The sequence below is a fragment of the Pseudophryne corroboree genome, chromosome 10, assembly GCF_028390025.1.
Source record: "Pseudophryne corroboree isolate aPseCor3 chromosome 10, aPseCor3.hap2, whole genome shotgun sequence".
NCBI classification, from domain to species: domain Eukaryota; kingdom Metazoa; phylum Chordata; class Amphibia; order Anura; family Myobatrachidae; genus Pseudophryne; species Pseudophryne corroboree.
The window spans coordinates 291,850,462-291,878,009 of NC_086453.1; the positions used below are offsets into that span (position 1 = coordinate 291,850,462).

The 27,548-nt window shown below is 48.5% G+C and overlaps 1 protein-coding gene across 3 annotated transcripts in view; it reads right to left on the reverse strand.

Annotated features, from left to right (window-relative positions):
* LOC134966547 (uncharacterized oxidoreductase YrbE-like) overlaps nucleotides 1-27,548 on the reverse strand; it is an 84,599-nt gene that overhangs the window by 26,422 nt on the left and 30,629 nt on the right. For all 3 annotated transcript variants that reach the window (XM_063943375.1, XM_063943373.1, XM_063943374.1), the window contains 5 exons: nucleotides 27,408-27,478; nucleotides 4,411-4,519; nucleotides 2,313-2,443; nucleotides 1,862-1,969; nucleotides 1,531-1,649 (listed from right to left, as the gene is read on the reverse strand). In XM_063943375.1, coding sequence (XP_063799445.1) covers nucleotides 1,531-1,649; nucleotides 1,862-1,969; nucleotides 2,313-2,443; nucleotides 4,411-4,519; nucleotides 27,408-27,478 — 538 coding nt within the window. The remainder of the gene's footprint in view (nucleotides 1-1,530; nucleotides 1,650-1,861; nucleotides 1,970-2,312; nucleotides 2,444-4,410; nucleotides 4,520-27,407; nucleotides 27,479-27,548) is intronic.

The following is a 27,548-nucleotide window of genomic DNA, read 5'->3' on the forward strand; positions in this document are numbered from 1 at the left end:
TCATTGCTATAATCATGTAGCGGATGGCTTTAGTCATTTTAGGCTGCAACTTTGCATCATCGTCATCGACACTGGAGTCAGACTCCGTGTCGGCATCTCTGTCAACCATCTGGGATAGTGGGCGCTTGTGAGACCCTGACGGCCTCTGCACTGTAGGATCAGGCATGGGTTGAGACCCTGACTGTCCCGAGGCATCAGCTTTATCCCACCTTTTATGTAAGGAGCTTACATTATCATTTAACACCTTCCACATATCCATCCAATCAGGTGTCGGCACCGTCGGCGGCGACACCACATTCATCTGCACTTGTTCCGCCTCCACGTATCCTTCCTCATCAAACATGTCGACACTGACGTACCGACACACCGCACACACACAGGGAATGCTCTGACTGAGGACAGGACCCCACAAAGGCTTTTGGGGAGACAGAGAGAGAGTATGCCAGCACACACCCCAGCGCTATATAACCCAGGGATTACACTGTAACTTAGTGATTACCCAGTAGCTGCTGTTTTTGATAGTTTGCACCTAAATTTATGTGCCCTCCCTCTCTTTTTTACCCTTTTTGCACCTGGATACTGCAGGGGAGAGCCTGGGGAGCTTCTTTCCAGCGGAGCTGTGAAGAGAAAATGGCGCTGGTGTGCTGAGGAAGAAGGCCCTGCCCCCTCAGCGGCGGGCTTCTGTCCCGCTTCTATGTGTAAAAAATGGCGGGGGCTCGAACATATATACAGTGCCTGACTGTATATATGTATTATTTTGCCAAAAGGTACCTTAATTGCTGCCCAGGGCGCCCCCCCCTGCGCCCTGCACCCTACAGTGACCGGAGTGTGCGGGTGTGCTGCGGGAGCAATGGCGCACAGCTGCAGTGCTGTGCGCTACCTTAAGTGAAGACAGGAGTCTTCTGCCGCCGATTTCGATGTCTTCATGCTTCTGCTGCTGCTGCTTCTGTACTTCTGGCTCTGCGAGGGGGACGGCGGCGCGGCTCCGGGAAAGGACGATCAAGGTTAGGTACCTGTGTTCGATCCCTCTGGAGCTAATGGTGTCCAGTAGCCTAAGAAGCGCAACCTAGCCGCAGTTAGTAGGTTTGCTTCTCTCCCCTCAGTCCCACGTAGCAGAGAGTCTGTTGCCAGCAGAAGCTCTCTGAAAAAAAAAAAAAAATACCCTAACTAAAATACTTTCTTCATAGCAAGCTCAGGAGAGCCCACTAAAAGCACCCAGCTCTGGCCGGGCACAGATTCTAACTGAGGTCTGGAGCAGGGGCATAGAGGGAGGAGCCAGTGCACACCAGGTAGTACTAAATCTTTCTTTAGAGTGCCCAGTCTCCTGCGGAGCCCGTCTATTCCCCATGGTCCTTACGGAGTCCCCAGCATCCACTAGGACGTTCGAGAAATAACTTTCTGAAGGACTGCGTAGCGAGTACGACTGCTCTAGAAACACAACACACCACATACTGTACATTTACACAGTTAATAACACAGTGCTTATTTAAGAGGAACATAGACATTGGTTGTGCACATTGATGCCAATACCTCTAATCTCTGATCGCAGCCCTTGGTGCAGTGCTGGCTGACGTCCAAACTCACTATTGCGCCATTAGAATACTTCATACTGATGCTAACTGTGTCTGCGTCCTTCACCGCAGCCATGTCTGTGACCAGAAAACAAAGATGAAATCACTAATAAGTCCGTTACTACATGCAGTTATCAGCGGATCGGTTCTATTGGGACAGTAATTATCAGACTGAGATCTTTCCTACAAAATAGGAAAACAATATTCAAATTGACATTATTTTTTTCATTGCAAAACATTCCACAACTGTGTTATAAAAGTATTAATAGAATTCCAGTTAAGACACCTACCTGAGCAGAATGCATGTCCTAGTGAGAATACCGTATCTGGCGCATTTACTCCAAGTAACCAGCTGGCAATATCTATATCGTGTAAGGCTGTGTTATAGAAAATGCCCCCTGAAAAGAACAAGAACAGAGGATTTAGAACTGGTTTAGCTTATTCCCTTATGTTCACAAATACAAAGTGGCATAAAGTGATGGGATCAGCTATATATATATTTATCTCCTCATTAGATACACGTAATGCTTTATAGCACATATCAGTGCACAATCTGACTTTATTACCCTGCAAGGTGGGATTTTAGTGCTTTGTGTCAATAGTCCAGAATCCCAGAGCTTGTACTTATCCAGAATCCCCTCTCAGGCTACAATATTATATATACAAAGCACTCATCCAACACCAGGCCAACACTCTTCAGTGATCAGTCAGTTGGAATCTTACAGCAAGACTTGGATATACCTGATGTCTTTATCTTGCTGAGAGAAGATGAGGGATATGTGCGGCTGACCGTAGACAATTTCTGTATCCTACCCAGGGTGTTCGTCTCGTGAATCTTTTTATGCAGGTACTTCAAGGAAGGGTCAAAACGCCTGTGAAAATAATAATCCCGTAAGGTCCAATTCACCTATTCCATTGATTTCTTCAGAAAAACACAACCCAATATTACTGTAAGTGTTTGGGAGAATACAAAGATGTACTTTGAGTTAATAAAACATTTTTTTTTTTATTAAAATGAAAATTGTGGAACTTGGCACGCCCCGGCTGTGGAACTCGGCACGTCCTGGCTAGCTGAGGATAGTGGAACTCGGCACGCCCCGGCTAGCTGAGGATAGTGGAACTCGGCACGCCCCGGCTAGCTGAGGATTGTGGAACCCGGCACGCCCCGGCTAGCTGAGGATTGTGGAACTCGGCACGCCCCGGCTAGCTGAGGATTGTGGAACTTGGCACGCCCCGGCTAGCTGAGGATTGTGGAACTCGGCACGCCCCGGCTAGCTGAGGATTGTGGAACTTGGCACGCCCCGGCTAGCTGAGGATAGTGGAACTCGGCACGCCCCGGCTAGCTGAGGATAGTGGAACTCGGCACGCCCCGGCTAGCTGAGGATTGTGGAACCCGGCACGCCACGGCTAGCTGAGGATTGTGGAACCCGGCACGCCACGGCTAGCTGAGGATTGTGGAACTTGGCACGCCCCGGCTAGCTGAGGATTGTGGAACTCGGCACGCCCCGGCTAGCTGAGGATTGTGGAACTCGGCACTCCCCGGCTAGCTGAGGATTGTGGAACTCGGCACGCCCCGGCTAGCTGAGGATTGTGGAACTCGGCACGCCCCGGCTAGCTGAGGATTGTGGAACTCGGCACGCCCCGGCTAGCTGAGGATTGTGGAACTCGGCACGCCCCGGCTAGCTGAGGATTGTGGAACTCGGCACGCCCCGGCTAGCTGAGGCTTGTGGAACACGGCACGCCCCGGCTAGCTGAGGATTGTGGAACCCGGCACGCCCCGGCTAGCTGAGGATAGTGGAACTCGGCACGTCCCGGCTAGCTGAGGATAGTGGAACTCGGCACGCCCCGGCTAGCTGAGGATTGTGGAACCCGGCACGCCCCGGCTAGCTGAGGATTGTGGAACCCGGCACGCCCCGGCTAGCTGAGGATTGTGAAACTCGGCACTCCCCGGCTAGCTGAGGATTGTGGAACTCGGCACGCCCCGGCTAGCTGAGGATTGTGAAACTCGGCACGCCCCGGCTAGCTGAGGATTGTGAAACTCGGCACGCCCCGGCTAGTTGAGGATTGTGGAACTCGGCACGCCCCGGCTAGCTGAGGATTGTGGAACACGGCACGCCCCGGCTAGCTGAGGATTTTGAAACTCGGCACTCCCCGGCTAGCTGAGGATTGTGGAGCTCGGCACTCCCCGGCTAGCTGAGGATTGTGGAGCTCGGCACTCCCCGGCTAGCTGAGGATTGTGGAGCTCGGCACTCCCCGGCTAGCTGAGGATTGTGGAGCTCGGCACTCCCCGGCTAGCTGAGGATTGTGGAGCTCGGCACTCCCCGGCTAGCTGAGGATTGTGGAACTCGGCACTCCCCGGCTAGCTGAGGATTGTGGAACTCGGCACGCCACGGCTAGCTGAGGGCTGTGGAACTCAGCACGCCACGGCTAGCTGAGGGCTGTGGAACTTGGCACTACGAGCTTGCTGAGCATTTTCAAAGTATAACACAGCCCCCCCAAACTCGCAGAACTGGTAACTCTGCTCCACCAACTAGCTCAATGACAATTACTTAATGAAGACCTGTGCATATATTTACGAAACAGGGTTATTTTATTCGGATTATCTGTGGCTTTGGCCATTGAATTTAAAGCAGCAATAGCTGCGGAACAAGCTTAATTTAGCTTTACTTACTATTCCTGTTTTAAGTTCAACATTTATAAAATGCTTAGACTTGGCATAAATATTCCCCTTATGAGTTTTGGATCAGCATAATTGATTGGGTGTGGAGGCAGAGAGTACTGACCCTGTAGCAATTAACCGCTGAGAGGTTAGCAACCACAGCGCATACACATAACTTACTTGTAAAAGCCACACACTAGAGGCTTCCCGTATCTGTCCGCCTCATCAAAGCACGCTTCAACAGTCTGCCTGTTTGTGCTCAGGAGCTGCTCACACAACACAGCTTTACCTTCAAAATAGGACACAGACATATATGCTATATTAGTGCATTCATATCGCATGAGGGTATCTGCAAAACTGAGGTAACAAATGGTCAATGAAACAGGATTTCTCTCCCATCCGCTAGGGGAACACTGGAGATCTTAGACAGCTGGGTGTGAAGACTGCAGACCGGAGGTGGTACAATGAATAAAAATAAATAAATAAAAATTATTCACAGCTGGCTCCTCCCTCTTCACGCCCCCCTATCCCTCTAGTTTGAAAAATAAGAATTTACTTACCGATAATTCTATTTCTCATAGTCCGTAGTGGATGCTGGGGACTCCGTAAGGACCATGGGGAATAGCGGCTCCGCAGGAGACTGGGCACATCTAAAGAAAGCTTTAGGACTATCTGGTGTGCACTGGCTCCTCCCCCTATGACCCTCCTCCAAGCCTCAGTTAGGATACTGTGCCCGGACGAGCGTACACAATAAGGAAGGATTTTGAATCCCGGGTAAGACTCATACCAGCCACACCAATCACACCGTATAACCTGTGATCTGAACCCAGTTAACAGCATGATAACAGAGGAGCCTCTGAAAAGATGGCTCACAACAATAATAACCCGATTTTTGTAACAATAACTATGTACAAGTATTGCAGACAATCCGCACTTGGGATGGGCGCCCAGCATCCACTACGGACTATGAGAAATAGAATTATCGGTAAGTAAATTCTTATTTTCTCTAACGTCCTAAGTGGATGCTGGGGACTCCGTAAGGACCATGGGGATTATACCAAAGCTCCCAAACGGGCGGGAGAGTGCGGATGACTCTGCAGCACCAAATGAGAGAACTCCAGGTCCTCCTCAGCCAGGATATCAATTTTGTAGAATTTTACAAACGTATTTGCTCCTGACCAAGTAGCTGCTCGGCAAAGTTGGAAAGCCGAGACCCCTCGGGCAGCCGCCCAAGATGAGCCCACCTTCCTTGTGGAGTGGGCATTTACAGATTTTTGGCTGTGGCAGGCCTGCCACAGAATGTGCAAGCTGAATTGTACTACAAATCCAACGAGCAATAGTCTGCTTAGAAGCAGGAGCACCCAGCTTGTTGGGTGCATACAGGATAAACAGCGAGTCAGATTTCCCGACTCCAGCCCTCCTGGAAACATATATTTTCAGGGCCCTGACAACGTCTAGCAACTTGGAGTCCTCCAAGTCCCTAGTAGCCGCAGGCACCACAAATAGGTTGGTTCAGGTGAAACGCTGAAACCACCTTAGGGAGAAACTGAGGACGAGTCCTCAATTCCGCCCTGTCCGAATGGAACATCAGATAAGGGCTTTTTCAGGATAAAGCCGCCAATTCTGACACGCGCCTGGCCCAGGCCAGGGCCAACAGCATGACCACTTTCCATGTGAGATATTTTAACTCCACAGATTTAAGTGGTTCAAACCAATGTGACTTTTGGAACCCAAAACTACATTGAGATCCCAAAGTGCCACTGGAGGCACAAAAGGAGGCTGTATATGCAGTACCCCTTTTACAAACGTCTGAACTTCAGGGACTGAAGCTAGTTCTTTTTGGAAGAAAATTGACAGGGCCGAAATTTGAACCTTAATGGACCCCAATTTCAGGCCCATAGACACTCCTGTTTGCAGGAAATGTAGGAATCGACCCAGTTGAATTTCCACCGTCGGGCCTTACTGGCCTCGCACCACGCAACATATTTTCGCCAATTGCGGTGATAATGTTTTTGCGGTTACATCCTTCCTGGCTTTGATCAGGATAGGGATGACTTCATCCGGAATGCCTTTTTTCCTTCAGGATCCGGCGTTCAACCGCCATGCCGTCAAACGCAGCCGCGGTAAGTCTTAGAACAGACAGGGTCCTTGCTGGAGCAGGTCCCTTCTTAGAGGTAGAGGCCACGGATCCTCCGTGAGCATCTCTTGAAGTTCCGGTTACCAAGTCCTTCTTGGCCAATCCGGAGCCACGAATATAGTGCTTACTCCTCTCCATCTTATCAATCTCAGTACCTTGGGTATGAGAGGCAGAGGAGGGAACACATACCCTGACTGGTACACCCACGGTGTTACCAGGGCGTCTACAGCTATTGCCTGAGGGTCCCTGGACCTGGCGCAATACCTGTCGAGTTTTTCCCAACGGTTTATAATCATGTGGAAGACTTCTGGGTGAAGTCCCCACTCTCCCGGGTGGAGGTCGTGCTGAGGAAGTCTGCTTCCCAGTCGTCCACTCCCGGAATGAATACTGCTGACAGTGCTAACACATGATTTTCCGCCCAGCGAAGAATCCTTGCAGCTTCTGCCATTGCCCTCCTGCTTCTTGTGCCACCCTGTCTGTTTACGTGGGTGACTGCCGTGATGTTGTCCGACTGGATCAACACCGGCTGACCTTGAAGCAGAGGTCTTGCTAAGCTTAGAGCATTGTAAATGTCCCTTAGCTTCAGGATATTTATGTGAAGTGATGTCTCCAGGCTTGACCATAAGTCCTGGATATTCCTTCCCTGTGTGACTGCTCCCCAGCCTCGCAGGCTGGCATCCGTGGTTACCAGGACCCAGTCCTGAATGCCGAAACTGCGGCCCTCTAGAAGATGAGCACTCTGCAACCACCACAGGAGGGACCCCTTGTCCTTGGTGACAGGGTTATCCGCTGATGCATCTGAAGATGCGACCCGGACTATTTGTCCAGCAGGTCCCACTGGAAAGTTCTTGCGTGGAATCTGCCGAATGGGATTGCTTCGTAGGAAGCCACCATTTTACCCAGAACCCTTGTGCATTGATGCACTGAGACTTGGCTCGGTTTTAGGAGGTTCCTGACTAGCTCGGATAACTCCCTGGCTTTCTCCTCCGGGAGAAACACCTTTTTCTGGACTGTGTCCAGGATCATCCCTAGGAACAGAAGACAAGTCGTCGGAACCAGCTGCGACTTTGGAATATTTAGAATCCAACCGTGCTGCAGCAACACTACCTGAGATAGTGCTACACCGACCTCCAACTGTTCCCTGGATCTTACCCTTATCAGGGAATTGTCCAAGTAAGGGATAACTAAAATTCCCTTCCTTTGAAGGAATATCATCATTTCTGTCATTACCTTGGTAAAGACCCGGGGTGCCGTGGACCATCCATACGGCAGCGTCTGAACTGATAGTGACAGTTCTGTACCATAAACCTGAGGTACCCTCGGTGAGAAGGGTAAATTTTGACATGAAGGTAAGCATCCTTGATGTCCCGAGACATCATGTAGTCCCCTTCTTCCAGGTTCGCAATCACTGCTCTGAGTGACTCAATCTTGAATTTGAACCTCTGTATGTAAGTGTTCAAAGATTTTAGATTTAGAATTGGTCTCACCGAGCCGTCCGGCTTCGGTACCACAACAGTGTGGAATAATACCCCGTTCCCTGTTGCAGGAGGGGTATCTTGATTATCACCTGCTGGGAATACAGCTTGTGAATGGCTTCCAAAACTGTCTCCCTGTCAGAAGGAGACATCGGTAAAGCCGACTTTAGGAAACGGCGAGGGGGAGACGTCTCGAATTCTAATTTGTACCCCTGAGATATCACCTGAAGGATCCAGGGGTCTACTTGCGAGTGAGCCCACTGCGCGCTGAAATTCATTGAGACGGGCCCCCCACCGTGCCTGATTCTGCTTGTAAAGCTCCAGCGTATACGGAGGGCTTGGCAGAGGCGGGAGAGGGTTTCTGTTCCTGGGAACTGGCTGATTTCTGCAGCCTTTTTCCTCTCCCTCTGTCACGGGGCAGAAATGAGGAACCTTTTGCCCGCTTATCCACGAAAAGACTGCGCCTGATAATACGGCGTCTTCTCATGTTGAGAGGCGACCTGGGGTACAAACGTGGATTTCCCAGCTGTTGCCGTGGCCACCAGGTCTGAAAGACCGACCCCAAATAACTCCTCCCCTTAATAAGGCAATACTTCCAAATGCCGTTTGGAATACGCATCACCTGACCACTGACGTGTCCATAACCCTCTACTGGTAGAAATGGACAACGCACTTAGACTTGATGCCAGTCGGCAAATATTCCGCTGTGCATCACGCATATATAGAAATGCATCTTTCAAATGCTCTATAGGCAAAAATATACTGTCCCTATCTAGGGTATCAATATTTTCAGTCAGGGAATCCGACCACGCCAACCCAGCACTGCACATCCAGGCTGAGGCGATTGCTGGTCGCAGTATAACACCAGTATGTGTGTAAATACATTTTAGGATACCCTCCTGCTTTCTATCAGCAGGATCCTTAAGGGCGGCCATCTCAGGAGAGGATAGAGCCCTTACAAGCGTGTGAGCGCTTTATCCACCCTAGGGGGTGTTTCCCAACGCACCCTAACCTCTGGCGGGAAAGGATATAATGCCAATAACATTTTAGAAATTATCAGTTGTTATCGGGGGAAACCCACGCATCATCACACACCTCATTTAATTTCTCAGATTCAGGAAAACTACAGGTAGTTTTTCCTCACCGAACATAATACCCCTTTTTGGTGGTACTCGTATTATCAGAAATGTGTAAAACATTTTTCATTGCCTCAATCATGTAACGTGTGGCCCTACTGGAAGTCACATTTGTCTCTTCACCGTCGACACTGGAGTCAGTATCCGTGTCGGCGTCTATATCTGCCATCTGAGGTAACGGGCGCTTTAGAGCCCCTGACGGCCTATGAGACGTCTGGACAGGCACAAGCTGAGTAGCCGGCTGTCTCATGTCAACCACTGTCTTTTATACAGAGCTGACACTGTCACGTAATTTCTTCCAACAGTTCATCCACTCAGGTGTCGACCCCCTAGGGGGTGACATCACTATTACAGGCAATCTGCTCCGTCTCCACATCATTTTTCTCCTCATACATGTCGACACAAAAGTACCGACATACAGCACACACACAGGGAATGCTCTGATAGAGGACAGGACCCCACTAGCCCTTTGGGGAGACAGAGGGAGAGTTTGCCAGCACACACCAGAGCGCTATATATATACAGGGATAACCTTATATAAGTGTTTTTCCCCTTATAGCTGCTGTATAGTTAATACTGCGCCTAATTTGTGCCCCCCTCTCTTTTTTAACCCTTTCTGTAGTGTAGTGACTGCAGGGGAGAGCCAGGGAGCTTCCCTCCAACGGAGCTGTGAGGGAAAATGGCGCCAGTGTGCTGAGGAGATAGGCTCCGCCCCCTTATCGGCGGCCTTATCTCCCGTTTTTTTATGTATTTTGGCAGGGGTTAAATGCATCCATATAGCCCAGGAGCTATATGTGATGCATTTTTTGCCATCCAAGGTGTTTATTATTGCGTCTCAGGGCGCCCCCCCCCAGCGCCCTGCACCCTCAGTGACCGGAGTGTGAAGTGTGCTGAGAGCAATGGCGCACAGCTGCAGTGCTGTGCGCTACCTTGTTGAAGACAGGACGTCTTCTGCCGCCGATTTTCCGGACCTCTTCTGCCTTCTGGCTCTGTAAGGGGGCCGGCGGCGCGGCTCTGGGACCCATCCAAGCTGGGCCTGTGATCGTCCCTCTGGAGCTAATGTCCAGTAGCCTAAGAAGCCCAATCCACTCTGCAAGCAGGTGAGTTCGCTTCTTCTCCCCTTAGTCCCTCGATGCAGTGAGCCTGTTGCCAGCAGGTCTCACTGAAAATAAAAAACCTAAACTAAAACTTTCACTAAGAAGCTCAGGAGAGCCCCTAGTGTGCACCCTTCTCGTTCGGGCACAGAGATCTAACTGAGGCTTGGAGGAGGGTCATAGGGGGAGGAGCCAGTGCACACCAGATAGTCCTAAAGCTTTCTTTAGATGTGCCCAGTCTCCTGCGGAGCCGCTATTCCCCATGGTCCTTACGGAGTCCCCAGCATCCACTTAGGACGTTAGAGAAAATTGTGTTAGGAGGTGGAAGCACAGAAAGGAGCTCTTGCTCCACAAAAAAAAAAAAATAAACACCTAACAGAAAGGAGGGTGCAGGCTGAGCTGAGGTGTACTTTAGGAGTACAATAGAGACTAAGATCCCGGTGGAAGGGATCAGCATCTCTGACAGAAGATTTTCCTCTAACAGTGAGGAGTACAGGCGGCTGAGGGGAGATAGTGCAGCTCCTAAATATAGATGTCCCCTGCTGTGCTATCAAGTGCAGGCAGAGTGAGCAGCTCCGGAGTGGCGGTGCGCAGCGCGGCTCTGGTGACTGGTGGGCGGACTAGCGCACGAGGCAGCCAGACGGGCGGGGGTGCAGAGCGGTCCCACTTGGCGGCTTAACATCGAGCATCACACAGCAACAGGAGGAAGCTGGAAATACTGGCGCATAGATACAGTCTGAGGGGTGATCAGAAGCAAAGTCGGATCCCCCGGAAAGTGCAGACAGGTGCAGAGACTGCTGACAGGTGGGATGGTTCCTCCTCGTTGCAGGGAAGCCTAGCAGCGAGGTGAATACAAAATTTTAGTTGTGGCCATCTTGTGTAACATAAGGCCCGTACACACTGGTCGATATATCGGCCGTTCTCTTGAATGGCCGATATTTCACGGGACCGTCGGCCAGTGTGTACGGCCGATACGTCTGTGAACTCCGTCGTTCACAGATGTATCGCGTCGGCCCCGCAGCACAGCCGACGGCCAATATATCTACCGATATATTGGCGCGTCGCTGTGTGTGTACGGGGCGGTCGGCGGTGATTGACAGCTGAACTGGGCGGGCGCGTATACACGCCCGCCCATTTCATGACGTCAGTCACCGATGGATCGGGCAGGGTGTATGCACAGCACACTGCCCGATCCGTCCATAGATATATCTGCAGATCAATTGATCTGCAGATATATCTATAAGTGTGTACCCACCTTAAATTAGGTGCACTGGCAGAGCGGGCTTTCACAGAGAGGGGAGGCAGAGTTAACACTCCCTCCCCTGTTGTCTAGTCAGAACAGCAGACATGTTATTGTTAGTCTGCAGTGCAGTTTGGAGAAGCAAAAGCTGTTATTTAGGGGAGGTCTTCAGTATGCCGACTGACGGGATCCCGGCGCACAGTATACAGGCGCCGGGATCCCGACAGCTGGCATACCGACACTTATTCTCCCTCGTGGGGGTCCACGACCCCCCTGGAGGGAGAATAAAATAGTGTGGCGCGCTACCGTGCCCGTAGCGTGGCGAGCGCAGCGAGCCCGATAGGCTCATTTGCGCTCGCCACACTGTCGGTAAGCCGGCGGTCGGGCTCCCGGCGCCGGTATGCTGGTCGCCGGGAGCCCGACCGCCGGCATATCGTAGTGAACCCGTTATTTAGTGCTGGCTTCTAGATAAAACATACTGTTAGAGAACCTTCTGTGACTTCCAATATGTGGTTAATGACATATATATTATCTTCCAAGGGACGCTGCTGACAGGTCCTGCGGAGGAGGGAGCATCAGAAATATCAACCCTGGCACAGAACAACTTGTCTCAACAGTTGGTGGTGTGGGGTTTGTAAACGTTTGTCTGTTTTTACTTAAAGTTTTTTATTTTTGCACATTTTTTATCTATTCCAGCTGTGTGGATAAGACCTAACTTCACTGCTCCCGATATCCCTGCGGTCTTTCTCCATCTATACTACTAGAGTGAAAGCACTGCTGTTTGGTGTGTGTGTGTGTGTGTGTGTGTGTGTGTGTGTGTGTGTGTGTGTGTGTGTGTGTGTGTGTGTGTGTGTGTGTGTGTGTGTGTGTGGGACATGGCGTCTAAAGCACCAACCAAGACCACAAAAATATGTTACGCATGTTCAAAATGTTGGTGCAAAACTGGCGAGGGGGACTCCTCTTGAAAAAGACTGCGTACCCGTGAGAGACAACTTCTCGCACCCAAGCGTCTGAAGTGGTCTTTAACCAGACCTGGGTGAATCGTAGAAGTCGGCCTCCCACCCTAGGTTCCCCCAGGGGGAGGCCCGCCCCGTCATGCGGCAGGCTTGTGTTTAGAAGCAGGCTGACGGGCTGTCCAAGATTGTTTTGCCTTGGGCTTTGTCTTTGGAAGCACAAGAGATTGTTTTGGGTATACCTGACCTTTTGCTTTCCCTTGAGGTCGAAAGGAGCGAAAAGTGGTACCTTTTGCCTTCTGTGCTGAAGGAGTAGTATTAGGGAGAAAAGCAGTCTTAGCAGCCGCTACGTCAGCCACAATTTTATTGAGATCTTCCCCAAATAAGATGTCTCCCTTAAAAGGTAGTACCTCCAAGGTCTTTTTGGAGTCCAGGTCCACCTTCCATGACCTCAACCACAGAATTTGGCGAGTCAGGATGGACTTAGTTGCTCAAATATAGGAAAAAAGAAACAAAAAGGTGCGCTACCAATAGCAGCTGATATGGGGATGGTAAGTCCCCTGTATAAAATGGACAACAAGCAAAGGAAAACTACCAGCGCTGGCTGATCATCAAAAATGATAATAAAAAAAATCTAATATCCAAAAGGCTTAGTAGATAAAATATCACATTTATTTCACATGTGTATATATAAAATGAAAAATAAAAGGTATAAGAATATAATTAAAAACTTCAATGGTAAATGCCACAAGGTGCCTGAATTATTAAAGAGTCCACATTTGGCGAATTATTGACACTATGAGGGACCAGAATCACTGGAGATGTCTATCACTAATCGGTTATTTGTGCATAAACCGAAAAATTGCAGATGTGAGGTTTTTACCAGTGATCCTAGAAGCAGATTGTGTCCACCTGTGAGGTACCTGGGTCGGTTGTCCTCTTTAGCATAGAGGAATACGTCCAGAATGGTGGATACTGCAGTGATCCTAGAAGCAGATTGTGTCCACCTGTGATGTAACTGGGTCAGTTATCCTCTTTAGCATGGAGGAATACGTCCAGAACGGTGGATACTGCTGGGTCAGTTGTCCTCTTTAGCGTAGAGGAATACGTCCAGAATGGTGGATGCTGCAATGATCTTAAAAGCAGATTGTGTCCACCTGTGATGTAACTGGGTCGGTTTTTCATTTTATATATACACATGTGTAATAAATGTGATATTTTATCTACTAAGCCTTTTGGATATTAGATTTTTTTTATTATCATTTTTCATGATCAGCCAGCGCCTTGGCTGCCAATACACTTGCTTCAGAGGACGCCTCCTGTATGTAATAGGCGGCGGTGGTAATATGAGACAGGAATTGTCTGGCATTGTCAGATATATCCTGGGGCAACTCATCCTCTAATGCCTGAACCCACGCTTCAATACTTTTTGCAGCCCAGGAGGCTGCTATAGTGGGTCTATGTACAGCACCTGTGAGGGAGTTAATAGACTTCAGGCATCCCTCCACACGCTTATCTGTCGGTTCCTTTAGTGAGGTGACAGTGGTGACAGGCAGAGTAAATGACACCACCAAATGGGTGACATGGGAATCCACCGGCGGTGAATTTTCCCACTTTTTACACAACTCTGCAGGGAGAGGATAGCGAGCTACCATCTTTTTAGACAGGGAGAATTTCTTCCCTGGAGTAATCCAGAGTTCTTGTCGTATGTCCACTAAATGGTCAGAATGTGGTAATAATGTTTTAGTTACCTTCTGACGTTTAAACTTATCAGGTTTCATAGACACCGTAGTGGAATCCTCATCATCATCTGATATTTGCAGGATCTGCTTAATAGCAACCACTAGGTCAGAGACATCAACCTGTGTTGTAGATTCCTCGTCAGAAGCAGCTGTGTCTGTCTGACGGGACAGTATGCTCCCCATCATCATCAGAAGAATCTTTTGAGTGATTAGTGGATTGTGAGGAGGAAGTAGTCCGCTTAGATGACCCCGTGACACGAGAGTGACTTGGGGCAGTTTTATGTCTAACCAAGGATTGATTCAATTGCTGCAACTGGGTAGACAAATTATCCACTCAAGGTGGATTTACCATAGGGACAATATGTGACTGTAATGGCACAGGAGATCCCATAGGGGGCGTAAGGAATGTCACAAGCGTATTCAACGTAGATGAGAACGCCGCCCAAGGTGGCTCCTGATTGGGTACAGGAGCTGCGGACTGACTGGGAGATGTATGGCACATAGTACACAGACAGTCATACAAAACTTCCCCATCAGGCAAATGCTTGGCGCATGCACTGCATGATGCAGGAGCGCTCTCGGATTTCCCGCCCTTTTTGTTAGACATTTTCAGATATGTAACAGCAGAGCGTATTAGTACGATACAGCCAGAGTACAATACCTGCGACTCAATCCCCTAGTATGTGACAGTGTACACAGTACACAACACCAGCGAATAAATCCGGTACTATGTGACTGCGTACACAGTACACAACACCAGCGAATAAATCCGGTATTAAGTGACTGAGTACACAGTAGAATACTCTTAACGGTAAATACTGTGAAGCACTATATATGTGACCCAGACGCACCTAGTCCCTTAGGGTACAGAATACAGTGATCGCTAAAGCTGTGATACATTGAAAGTGAAATCCACACAGCAGATACAGGCACACACAGTCACAGTGACAATGCAGATAATTATTTTAGCAAGAGGGCTACAGGTCCAGCGCCGTCTCCCCTATGCTGGTCCTCACCACCTGGTACTATGGAGTCTTAGTAACGTGGGTATTAGTTCACCCGACCTGTACACCTATGCCCTGGTGGATATAGTGGGGTCCCTGCTCGATGAAAGTGTCCACGCCTGCGTCGCAGTCCGTCTCCCTAGACTGCGATCGGAACACGATTTAATGGCGGGAACCACCTGGGACCTTCGTAGCAGCCATGCGAACCAGGAGTGCGCTGCAACAGTGTGACCGATGCTGAAGCATCCCTGCCGCAAGTACCCGGGAACTGAGCCAGCGGGAATATGCGACTCCGCTGGAGAGGTGATGGAGCCGCAGCACAGAATGTCAATCTGACATATAAGTGCTGCGGCCCTTGAAGTCTTCTAATTAAATGCTTTGTCAGGGCTGCCCAGTGCAGCCCCCCGTTAAGTAACCTGCTCTGCAGGCCCCAATGCATCCTGGGACAGTCTAAAGCAGGCATGTCCAAACTGCGGCCCTCCAGCTGTCAGCTGTTGTGAAACTACATATCCCAGCATGCCCTGACACAGTTTTGCGGTCAGAGAATGCTAAAGCTGTGTCAGGGCATGCTGGGATGTGTAGTTTCTCAACAGCTGGAGGGCCGCAGTTTGGACATGCCTGGTCTAAAGTTTTAGCCTGTTGGTGCCTGGATCAAGATCCATCTCTACATCCCGATGTTTCCCTGTGGAAACCAATGTACCCCGCTGCAGAAATTACTTCTAACAGAGGTAATTGCTCCAGTTCCAGTCCCTTAGAGAGGAACGGGTTTTTATTGAAATCTTTTTGTGGTACCAAAGCCGGATGGGTCCGTAAGACCAACCCTCAATGTAAAGGTGTTAAATCAATTCCTGACGGTTTACAGATTAAAAATGGAATCGATACAGTCAGCAATTGTGAGTATGGAACAACGGGAGATCATGATGTCGATGGACATAAAGGACGCGTACCTCCATGTCCCAATTTGGTCACCACACCAAGCGTATTTAAGGTTTGCTGTGGACAAGACTCATTACCAATTCATAGCTCTGCCGTTCGGCCTGTCTGCGGCCCCGAGGGTCTTCACAAAGATCATGGCAGTCATGGTAGCGAAATTGAGAGGAGTAACGATAATACTGTATCTGGACGACCTCCTGATCAAGGCACCGTACCAGGACCTGTTGATCAAGGATGCTCAGGTCACTCACCAAGTTCTAATTCAACACGGTTGGATTGTGAATTTCAAAACTCCAATTTACAACCGACGCAGAGAATTCAATTCCTGGGTCTTATCTTGGACACAATACAATTGAGTGTGTTCCTTCCGGAGGACAAGATTCGAGACATCAAGGAGATGGTTCGACCGGTCTTACACAATCAGACGGTATTGTTACGTCTCTGTGTACGGCTTCTGGGAAAGATGGTGGCATCCTTCGAAGCAATTCAGTATGGCAGACTACATTCCAGACCTTTTCGATTAAATCTGAATACTCATTGAGCAGGCAGGCATCTACTTATTCACAGAAGAATTTGCTTGTCTCCTCAAGCCAGGACTTTGTTAGTTTGGTGGTCGGTTCACAGGAACCTATCGAGAGGAAAAAGGTTTGAAATCTGGGATTGGCTAATTCTGGCAACAGATACCAATCTCAGAGGATGGGGTGCAGTGCTAGACAACCATCAATTTCAGGGGAGATGGTCTCCGTACGAGAGCAGCTTACCGATCAATGTACTAGAACTACGAGCCATCTACAATGCACTCCATCAAGCGGAGAGTCTATTAACAGCTCAACATGTTAGGGTGCAATCGGAATCGCAATGTAACAGCAGCGGCATATATAAACCATCATGGAGGAACAAAGAGTCGCATGGCCTTGAGAGAAGCTACAAGGATTCTGTCCTGGACAGAGAGACACAACATAGTACTGTCAGCAACCTTCGTTCCAGATGTGGACAACTGGGAGGCGGATTATCTCAGCCGTCGGGATATGCACCCAGGAGAATGGAGTCTACACCCCCAGGTCTTCGAAGCAGTGGTAAGAAGATGGGGATTACCACAGGTAAATCTCATGGCCTCTCGAAACAACCATCAGTTGCCGAGAAATGTAGCCAGGACGCGGGATCCAGCAGCAGAAGCAGTGGTCCCACTGACAGTGCACTGGAATTATGACCTGGTATACATATTCCCACCATTTCCCTTACTACCAAGAGTGTTAAAAAAGATGAAACAGGAAAGAGCGTGGGTAATCTTGATAACGCCAGATTGGCCTATGCAGATCTGAAGAAGCTTCTGGCGGACGCACCTTGGAGGCTGCCATAGAAGAAAGATCTGCTATCACAAGGCCCTTTTCTGCATCTGGATCTAAACCAACTGGGTATGACGGCGTGGTTCTTGAAACCAGGATTTTAAGGGAGAAGGGTATCCCGAGATCAGCTATCCCTACCATGTTAGCGGCAAGGAAACCGGTCACAGCGGCACACTACCATAGGATCTGGAAGAGGTACATGGACTGGTGCCAGCCTAAGGGTTGGAACCCTAGAGAATTTCACCTTACTAGATTGCTGATGTTTCTCCAATCGAGGTTGGATGGCGGATTACGTTTAGGATCCTTAAAGGTCCAGGTCTCGGCACTTTCAGTTTTTTCCCAACAAAAACTGGCATCCCTGCAGGAGATTCAGACCTTTTTACCATGAGTTTTGAGAATTCAACCTCCTTTTCGTCCTCCCACGGCTCCGTGGGATCTCAATTTAGTGTTGGAATTCCTGAAATCTGACCTTTTCGAACCTCTAGAGCGGGTCGATCTAAAATGTGTGTTGGAAAATGACCTTACTGTTGGCTTTAGCATCGGCCAGATGGATCTCGGAATTAGGGGCCCTATCATGTAAGAGCCCTCTTCTTGTTTTTCATAAAGACAGGGCAGAACTCCGTACGAAGGCAGAGTTCTTACCTAAGGTGGTATCTGGTTTTCAGATAAACCAGCCAATTGTGGTTCCATCGTTCCAGGGGCAGTCAAAGGACGTTTCCCTGGATGTGGTCAGAGCTTTAAAAGTGTATGTTCAATTGGGATTCCTTATGTTCGTGCATTGGTTAGTACTGAGGACCGTAGATCTCTATGAATTGCCGAAATTCTTAATACATATAAATTAACCCAGTCTCACCTTTTGGCAATACATCAAGCACAACATTATGCGCGTTCGGTGATCCGGGTTCTCTCTCCGAATGACTGGTCAACTCTTTAGATTTATTGCTCGCTAGAACTATGGGGGGAAAGGACTATCTCCTTACACTATAAGTTTCTCCATAGTCCAGTAGACCATGAAGTTATTACTACGGAACTCTCTTCTTGGAGGGCAACATTTCCTCATATCACCATTGGCAAATTGTTACGGTCATTGTGTTATTCCCAATCCGTGCTCTCTTCGAGTATGTATAGGGAGATGTTCTATAGTATTTACCATAACTGGTATCTTTCCCCCCACCGCAGGTTCGTGATGGGTTTGTCCGACACTGATAGCTGCCCTAAATGTGAAGTGTCCAATGCCACTTTTGTCCACTGTATGTGGAATTGCCCCTTGATACGGCGGTTTTGGACTTCGGTTAACAGATTTGCCTCTACTTAGCTAATGAGCTACCTTCCACTTTCGCCAGAATGGGCTATACTGGATATTATGCCTTTGACTATACCAGCACAGGGTGAAAATCAAAAATTGTTACTGGTAATTTCAGTGGTCGCACGCAAATGCATAATACAAATGTGGGCCAACGAACAACCTACATCTCTATCCCTATTTAGAAATAAATTATACTATGCTTTCCACATGGCTTGGCTTGAAACTACTATGCATAAAGAGTTCAAGACTGCTTCCTTTTTTCAATTATGGGAAGGCTTTATAGATTCCCTAACCCCAGAACTTAAACGCCAAATATATAACTGCTTCTGATACACATCTTGGCATGAGACACGTATGTTGCTGGAGGTCCCTCCGATTGCTTTGTCACCCCCATGCTAAACTATGCTCTGTCGGTGAATGGACCAGAGTTGGGGAAGGGGGGGGGGGGGGGTTTGGACTACCAACCATGTCCATGGGGGGAACTGCATACTTTATACTGACCATGGTATCTGCATATTATTGTTTTCAAATGGTTCCTGTGGTCTCTTTTTGAATTGTTGCTTCCCTCAAAGTATTCATGTACTTATCACACTTGATATTTGTATTACGTGAAATGCCATGATATGCTCTGATGAATAACGAAAGGTTCAAAAAAAAAAAAAAAAGTGTACGTTCAGGTTACTAGTTCTCTTAGGAGAAGAGATGCCTTGTTTTACAAAAATTACACCTACCTACTAAATGGGGTAAAATTAGGGGATTCTGTACTGGAAAAGGACTTGGGTGTCCTCATAGATAGCAAGCTAAGCAGTAGTACCCAAAGTAGGACTGCAGCAAAGAAGGCTAATAAGATATTAGCATGCATAAAACGGGGTATTGATGCTAGGGACGAGAGTATTATACTCCCGTTATGTAAATCACTAGTGAGGCCACACCTTGAATACTGTGTACAATTCTGGGCACCGTCCTACAAAAAGGATATCCTGGAGCCTGAAAAGGTACAGAGGAGGGCGACCAAACTTATTAAGGGCATGGAGACGATGGAATACAAGGAAAGGCTTGAAAGACTAGGCATGTTTACATTGGAAAAGCGGAGACTAAGAGGGGATAAGATCAACATCTACAAATATATAAGGGGACAATACACAGAGCTTGCGCGGGACCTGTTTTTGGTTAGATCAACACAGAGGACTCGTGGACACTCGCTCAGGTTAGAGGAGAGGAGATTCCGCACAATACGGCGTAAAGGCTTTTTCACGGTAAGGACAATACGTGTTTGGAATTCCCTGCCCGAGGGAGTTGTAATGGCGGAATCTGTCAACACCTTTAAGAATGGGTTAGATAAATTCCTAATGGATAAGGATATCCAGGGGTATGATGCATAGTCATGCATTATAGTTACTATAAATAGGGATAAAATGCAACGGCTGACAGCAGCATCAGTCAGAAATTTTAGTCAAATCATCATGCATAGGAGACCACAAATAGGTTGAACTCGATGGACAATTGTCTTTTTTCAACCACAGATACTATGTTACTATGTTACTAGGTTTGTTCTGTATGATGGTCCCAGGAGTGGTGGGCCAGCTTCAAAACAAACCTTGGCTAGATGGATAAGACTGACCATCAGGCAAGCATATATCTCAAATGGTAGGAGAGTTCCGTTTCGGGTGGGTGCTCATACCACCAGATCAGTGGGGGCTTCTTGGGCTACGGCTAGAGGAGCTTCCACTGCCCAACTTTGCAGAGCTGCAACGTGGTCATCAGCACACACGTTCACTCACTTTTACAAATGTGATACTTTTGCATCTAGAGATTCAAATTTTGAGTTCTCCAGGATCCGGACAGAACTCCCGCCCATGGGAGTATCTTTGGGACGTCCCCAGCTGTTTAAGATCTCCAGTGTCCCCTAGTGGATGAGAGAGAAAAGAGGATTTTGGTACTTACCGATAAATCCATTTCTCTGAATACACGAGGGGACACTGGACGCCCGCCTCGGTGCTGTCAGCCTTTCATGTTCTTGTTACATTTGGTCAAGCAAGTTTATATTATTTCACGGCTTTGACAGTTCTTGTTGCTGTTTTGACGTTGTGATATGTTGGCCTCCTTCCCGCGAAGTGCGAGGCTTTCATGTTCCCTCTTCTCTCCGTCAATTTTTCAAAATGGAGGGATAGGGGGACGTGAAGGTGGAGGAGCCAGCTGTGAATTTTTATATATTTTTTTTAAATTAATTAATTGCGCAACCTCCGGTCTGCAGTCTTCACACCCAGCTGTTTAAGATCTCCAGTGTCCTCGAGTGAATTCAGAGAAATGGATTTATCGGTAAGTACCAAAATCCTCTTTTCGCTGTGATTAGGCGAGTATTATTCAACATATGCACTTATGTACTTCATTAGAATTCTGCATATGTCCTTTCAAAATAAAGATTTATCATATTAAATAGTACATTAATGTCTTTCATTCAGTTTAACTTTTCTGCCTCACCGCTGTTAATGTCACGTGTATATATTAGAGATGAGCGGATTCGGTTTTACTCGGTTTTACTCGGTTCTCAAAACCGAATCTTATTGGCTATCCAAAACACGTGACATCCGTGAGCCAATAAGATTCGGTTTTGAGAACCGAGTAAAACCGAATCCGCTCATCTCTAGTATATATATATATATATATATATATATATATAAATAATAAGAATTTACTCACCGGTAATTCTATTTCTCGTAGTCCGTAGTGGATGCTGGGACTCCGTAAGGACCATGGGGAATAGCGGCTCCGCAGGAGACTGGGCACAACTAAAAGAAAGCTTTAGACTACTGGTGTGCACTGGCTCCTCCCACTATGACCCTCCTCCAGACTTCAGTTAGGATACTGTGCCCGGAAGAGCTGACACAATAAGGAAGGATTTTGAATACCGGGTAAAACTCATACCAGCCACACCAATCACACCGTATAACTCGTGATACAATACCCAGTTAACAGTATGATAACAACTGAGCCTCTCAACAGATGGCTCAACAATAACCCTTTAGTTAAACAATAACTATATACAAGTATTGCAGACAATCCGCACTTGGGATGGGCGCCCAGCATCCACTACGGACTACGAGAAATAGAATTACCGGTGAGTAAATTCTTATTTTCTCTGACGTCCTAAGTGGATGCTGGGACTCCATAAGGACCATGGGGATTATATCAAAGCTCCCAAATGGGCGGGAGAGTGCAGATGACTCTGCAGCACCGAATGGGCAAACTCTAGGTCCTCCTCAGCCAGGGTGTCAAACTTGTAGAATTTAGCAAATGTGTTTGACCCCGAACAAGTAGCTGCTCGGCAAAGTTGTAGAGCCGAGACCCCTCGGGCAGCCGCCCAAGAAGAGCCCACCTTCCTCGTGGAATGGGCTTTTACTGATTTAGGATGCGGCAATCCAGCCGCAGAATGTGCAAGCTGAATCGTACTACAGATCCAGCGAGCAATAGTCTGCTTTGAAGCAGGTGCACCCAACTTGTTGGGCGCATACAGGATAAATAGCGAGTCAGTCTTTCTGACTCCAGCTGTCCTGGAAACATAAATTTTCAGGGCCCTGACTACGTCCAACAACTTGGAAGCCTCCAAGTCTTTGGTAGCCGCAGGCACCACGATAGGTTGGTTCAGATGAAAGGCTGATACCACCTTAGGGAGAAATTGGGGACGAGTCCTCAATTCTGCCCTATCCATATGGAAAATCAGATAAGGGCTTTTACATGACAAAGCCGCCAATTCTGATACACGCCTGGCCGAAGCCAAGGCCAACAACATGACCACTTTCCACGTGAGATATTTCAATTCCACGGTCTTAAGTGGCTCAAACCAATGTGACTTTAGGAAATCCAACACCACGTTGAGATCCCAAGGTGCCACTGGAGGCACAAAAGGGGGCTGAATATGCAGCACTCCCTTAACAAAAGTTTGAACTTCAGGTAGTGAAGCCAGTTCTCTCTGGAAGAAAATCAATAGAGCCGAAATCTGGACCTTAATGGAACCCAATTTTAGGCCCATAGTCACCCCTGACTGTAGAAAGTGCAGGAAACGGCCCAGCTGAAATTCTTCCGTTGGGGCCTTCCTGGCCTCACACCACGCAACATATTTACGCCATATGCTGTGATAATGGTTTGCCGTTACTTCTTTCCTAGCTTTAATCAGCGTAGGAATGACTTCCTCCGGAATGCCCTTTTCCTTCAGGATCCGGTGTTCAACCGCCATGCCGTCAAACGCCGCCGCGGTAAGTCTTGGAACAGACAGGGCCCCTGCTGCTGCAGGTCCTGTCTGAGCGGCAGAGGCCATGGGTCCTCTGAGATCATTTCTTGAAGTTCCGGGTACCAAGCTCTTCTTGGCCAATCCGGAACAATGAGTATAGTTCTTACTCCTCTTTTCCTTATTATCCTCAGTACCTTTGGTATGAGAGGAAGAGGAGGGAACACATAAACCGACCGGTACAACCACGGTGTCACTAGAGCGTCCACAGCTATCGCCTGCGGGTCTCTTGACCTGGCGCAATACTTTTCTAGCTTTTTGTTGAGGCGGGACGCCATCATGTCCACCTGTGGCCTTTCCCAACGGTTTACAATCGTTTGGAAGACTTCTGGATGAAGTCCCCACTCTCCCGGGTGGAGGTCGTGCCTGCTGAGGAAGTCTGCTTCCCAGTTGTCCACTCCCGGAATGAACACTGCTGACAGTGCTAACACGTGATTTTCCGCCCATCGGAGAATCCTTGTGGCTTCTGCCATCGCCGTCCTGCTTCTCGTGCCGCCCTGTCGGTTTACATGGGCGACCGCCGTGATGTTGTCTGACTGGATCAGTACCGGCTGGTTTTGAAGCAGGGGTTTTGCCTGACTTAGGGCATTGTAAATGGCCCTTAGTTCCAGAATATTTATGTGCAGGGAAGTCTCCTGACTTGACCATAGTCCTTGGAAGTTTCTTCCCTGTGTGACTGCTGCCCAGCCTCGAAGGCTGGCATCCGTGGTCACCAGGACCCAGTCCTGTATGCCGAATCTGCGGCCCTCTTGAAGATGAGCACTCTGCAGCCACCACAGCAGAGACACCCTTGTCCTTGGAGACAGGGTTATCAGCCGATGCATCTGAAGATGCGATCCGGACCACTAGTCCAACAGGTCCCACTGAAAGGTTCTTGCATGGAACCTGCCGAATGGAATTGCTTCGTAAGAAGCTACCATCTTTCCCAGGATCCGCGTGCAGTGATGCACAGACACCTGTTTTGGTTTTAGGAGGCCTCTGACTAGAGATGACAGCTCCTTGGCCTTCTCCTCCGGGAGAAACACTTTTTTCTGTTCTGTGTCAAGAACCATTCCCAGGAACAGTAGACGTGTCGTAGGGACCAGCTGTGACTTTGGAATATTTAGAATCCAGCCGTGCTGTTGTAGCACCTCCCGAGATAGTGCTACCCCGACCAACAACTGCTCCCTGGACCTCGCCTTTATCAGGAGATCGTCCAAGTACGGGATAATTAAAACTCCCTTCTTTCGAAGGAGTATCATCATTTCGGCCATTACCTTGGTAAAGACCCTCGGAGCCGTGGATAGACCAAACGGCAACGTCTGGAATTGGTAATGACAATCCTGTACCACAAATCTGAGGTACTCCTGGTGAGGATGGTAAATGGGGACATGCAGGTAAGCATCCTTGATGTCCATGGATACCATGTAATCTCCCTCGTCCAGGCTTCCAATAACCGCCCTGAGCGATTCCATCTTGAACTTGAATTTTTTTATATATGTGTTCAAGGATTTCAAATTTAAAATGGGTCTCACCGAACCGTCCGGTTTCGGTACCACAAACATTGTGGAATAGTAACCCCGTCCTTGTTGTAGTAGGGGCACCTTTACTATCACCTGTTGTGAATACAGCTTGTGAATTGCCTGTAACACTGCCTCCCTGCCTGAGGGAGTGGTTGGTAAGGCAGATTTGAGGAAACGGCGGGGTGGAGACGTCTCGAATTCCAGCTTGTACCCCTGAGATACTACTTGAAAGATCCAGGGATCCACCCGTGAGCGAACCCACTGATTGCTGAAATATTTGAGACGGGCCCCCACCGTACCTGGCTCCGCCTGTGGAGCCCCAGCGTCATGCTGTGGACTTAGAGGAAGCGGGGGAGGACTTTTGCTCCTGGGAACTGGCTGTATGCTGCAGCTTTTTCCCTCTACCTCTGCCTCTGGGCAGAAAAGACGCGCCCTTAACCCGCTTGCCCCTATTGGGCCGAAAGGACTGTACCTGATAATACGGTGCTTTCTTTGGCTGTGAGGGAACATGGGGTAAAAATGTAGATTTCCCAGCTGTTGCTGTGGAAACGAGGTCCGAGAGACCATCCCCGAACAACTCCTCACCCTTATAAGGCAGAACTTCCATGTGCCTTTTAGAATCTGCATCTCCTGTCCACTGCCGAGTCCATAACCCTCTCCTGGCAGAAATGGACATTGCACTTATTTTAGATGCCAGCCGGCAAATATCCCTCTGTGCATCCCTCATGTATAAAAGTGCGTCTTTAATATGCTCTACGGTTAGCAATATAGTGTCCCTGTCTAGGGTATCAATATTTTCCGACAGGGAATCTGACCACGCAGCTGCAGCACTGCACATCCATGCTGAAGCAATAGCTGGTCTCAGTATAACACCTGTGTGTGTATATATATAGACTTCAGGATAGCCTCCTGCTTTCTATCCGCAGATTCCTTCAGGGCGGCCGTATCCGGAGACGGTAGTGCCACCTTCTTTGACAAGCGTGTGAGCGCTTTATCCACCCTAGGGGATGTTTCCCAACGTGCCCTATCCTCTGGCGGGAAAGGGTACGCCATTAGTAACCTCTTAGAAATTACCAGTTTCTTATCAGGGGAAGCCCACGCTTCTTCACAAACTTCATTTAACTCCTCAGATGGAGGAAAAGCTACTGGTAGTTTTTTCTCTCCAAACATAATACCCTTTTTTGTGGTACCGGGGGTAACATCAGAAATGTGCAACACATTTTTCATTGCCTCAATCATGTAACGTGTGGCCCTACTGGAAGTTACATTAGTCTCATCGTCGTCGACACTGGAGTCAGTATCCGTGTCGACATCTGTGTCTGCCATCTGAGGTAGCGGGCGTTTTAGAGCCCCTGATGGCTTTTGAGACGCCTGGGCAGGCACAGGCTGAGAAGCCAGCTGTCCCACATTTGGTATGTCGTCAAACCTTTTATGCAAGGAGTCGACACTGTCACGTAATTCCTTCCACAGCACCATCCACTCAGGTGTCGACCCCGCAGGGGGTGACATCACATTTATCGGCATCTGCTCCGCCTCCACATAAGCCTCCTCATCAAACATGTCGACACAGCCGTACCGACACACCGCACACACACAGGGAATGCTCTGACAGAGGACAGGACCCCACAAAGCCCTTTGGGGAGACAGAGAGAGAGTATGCCAGCACACACCAGAGCGCTATATAACACACTATAAATGAGTGTTTTCCCTTCTAGCTGCTTATTTTATATATACTGCGCCTAAATTTAGTGCCCCCCCTCTCTTTTTTACCCTTATGTAGCTTGACAACTTCAGGGGATAGCCAGGGAGCGTCCTTCCAGCGGAGCTGTGAGGGAAAAATGGCGCCAGTGTGCTGAGGGAGATGACCCCGCCCCTTTTCCGGCGGACTTCTCCCGCTTTTTCTGGAATTCTGGCAGGGGTATTTTTACACCTATATAGCCTTCCTGACTATATATGGTGTAGATTTGCCAGCCAAGGTGTCTTATATTGCCCTCAGGGCGCCCCCCCCCCCAGCGCCCTGCACCCATCAGTGACCGGAGTGTGAGGTGTGCATGAGGAGCAATGGCGCACAGCTGCAGTGCTGTGCGCTACCTTGTTGAAGACAGAAGTCTTCTGCCACCGATTTTCAGGAACACTTCTTGCTTCTGGCTCTGTAAGGGGGGTGGCGGCGGCGCGGCTCCGGGACCGAACAGCGAGGTCGGGTCCTGTGGTCGATCCCTCTGGAGCTAATGGTGTCCAGTAGCCTAAGAAGCCCAAGCTACCACCAGTTAGGTAGGTTCGCTTCTTCTCCCCTTAGTCCCTCGTTGCAGTGAGTCTGTTGCCAGCAGATCTCACTGTAAAATAAAAAACCTAAAATATACTTTCTTTCTAGGAGCTCAGGAGAGCCCCTAGTGTGCATCCAGCTCAGCCGGGCACAAGATTCTAACTGAAGTCTGGAGGAGGGTCATAGTGGGAGGAGCCAGTGCACACCAGTAGTCTAAAGCTTTCTTTTAGTTGTGCCCAGTCTCCTGCGGAGCCGCTATTCCCCATGGTCCTTACAGAGTCCCAGCATCCACTTAGGACGTCAGAGAAATATATATATATATATATATATATATATATATATATATTGTATGACTGGTTGTACTCGATATCTGTCCTTGTAGCAAGCAATATCTGAGGAGAGAGTCATTAATGGGACAAGAGGAGCTTCATTACGCGTTTCATCTGTCAATGTACTTCCTCAGGGGTTCCTATTACTTACAATAACACTATAGATAACAATTATGCATAGTTAGTGTCCCCATAGTTGTATTTCTACACCATGTGCTTATTAATACTGATCACTTATCTTTTAGGGACAAACAAACACTGTTTAGAGATCTTTGGCAGCACTTCCCACTTACCTTACAAACATTGGTCAAAAGGAGGGCTTGTTCCAAAATTGCATAATAATCTAGTGCCTTTACTATTGTGTGATGACTCAATCTGAATTAGAATGGAAAACAGGAGATATAGGGGGCAAGAACGGAATCCCCTACTTACCAGCTCTTAACGTCTCCAGAGTCATTACAGCCGCAACTTCTGGTGGAGAGCAAATTACAACTCCAGACACTCTGCAAGCAAAAACAGGACAAGTGTTAAAATACATTTAGCGGAACCAGTAACCAAATAAGATGCAACAGT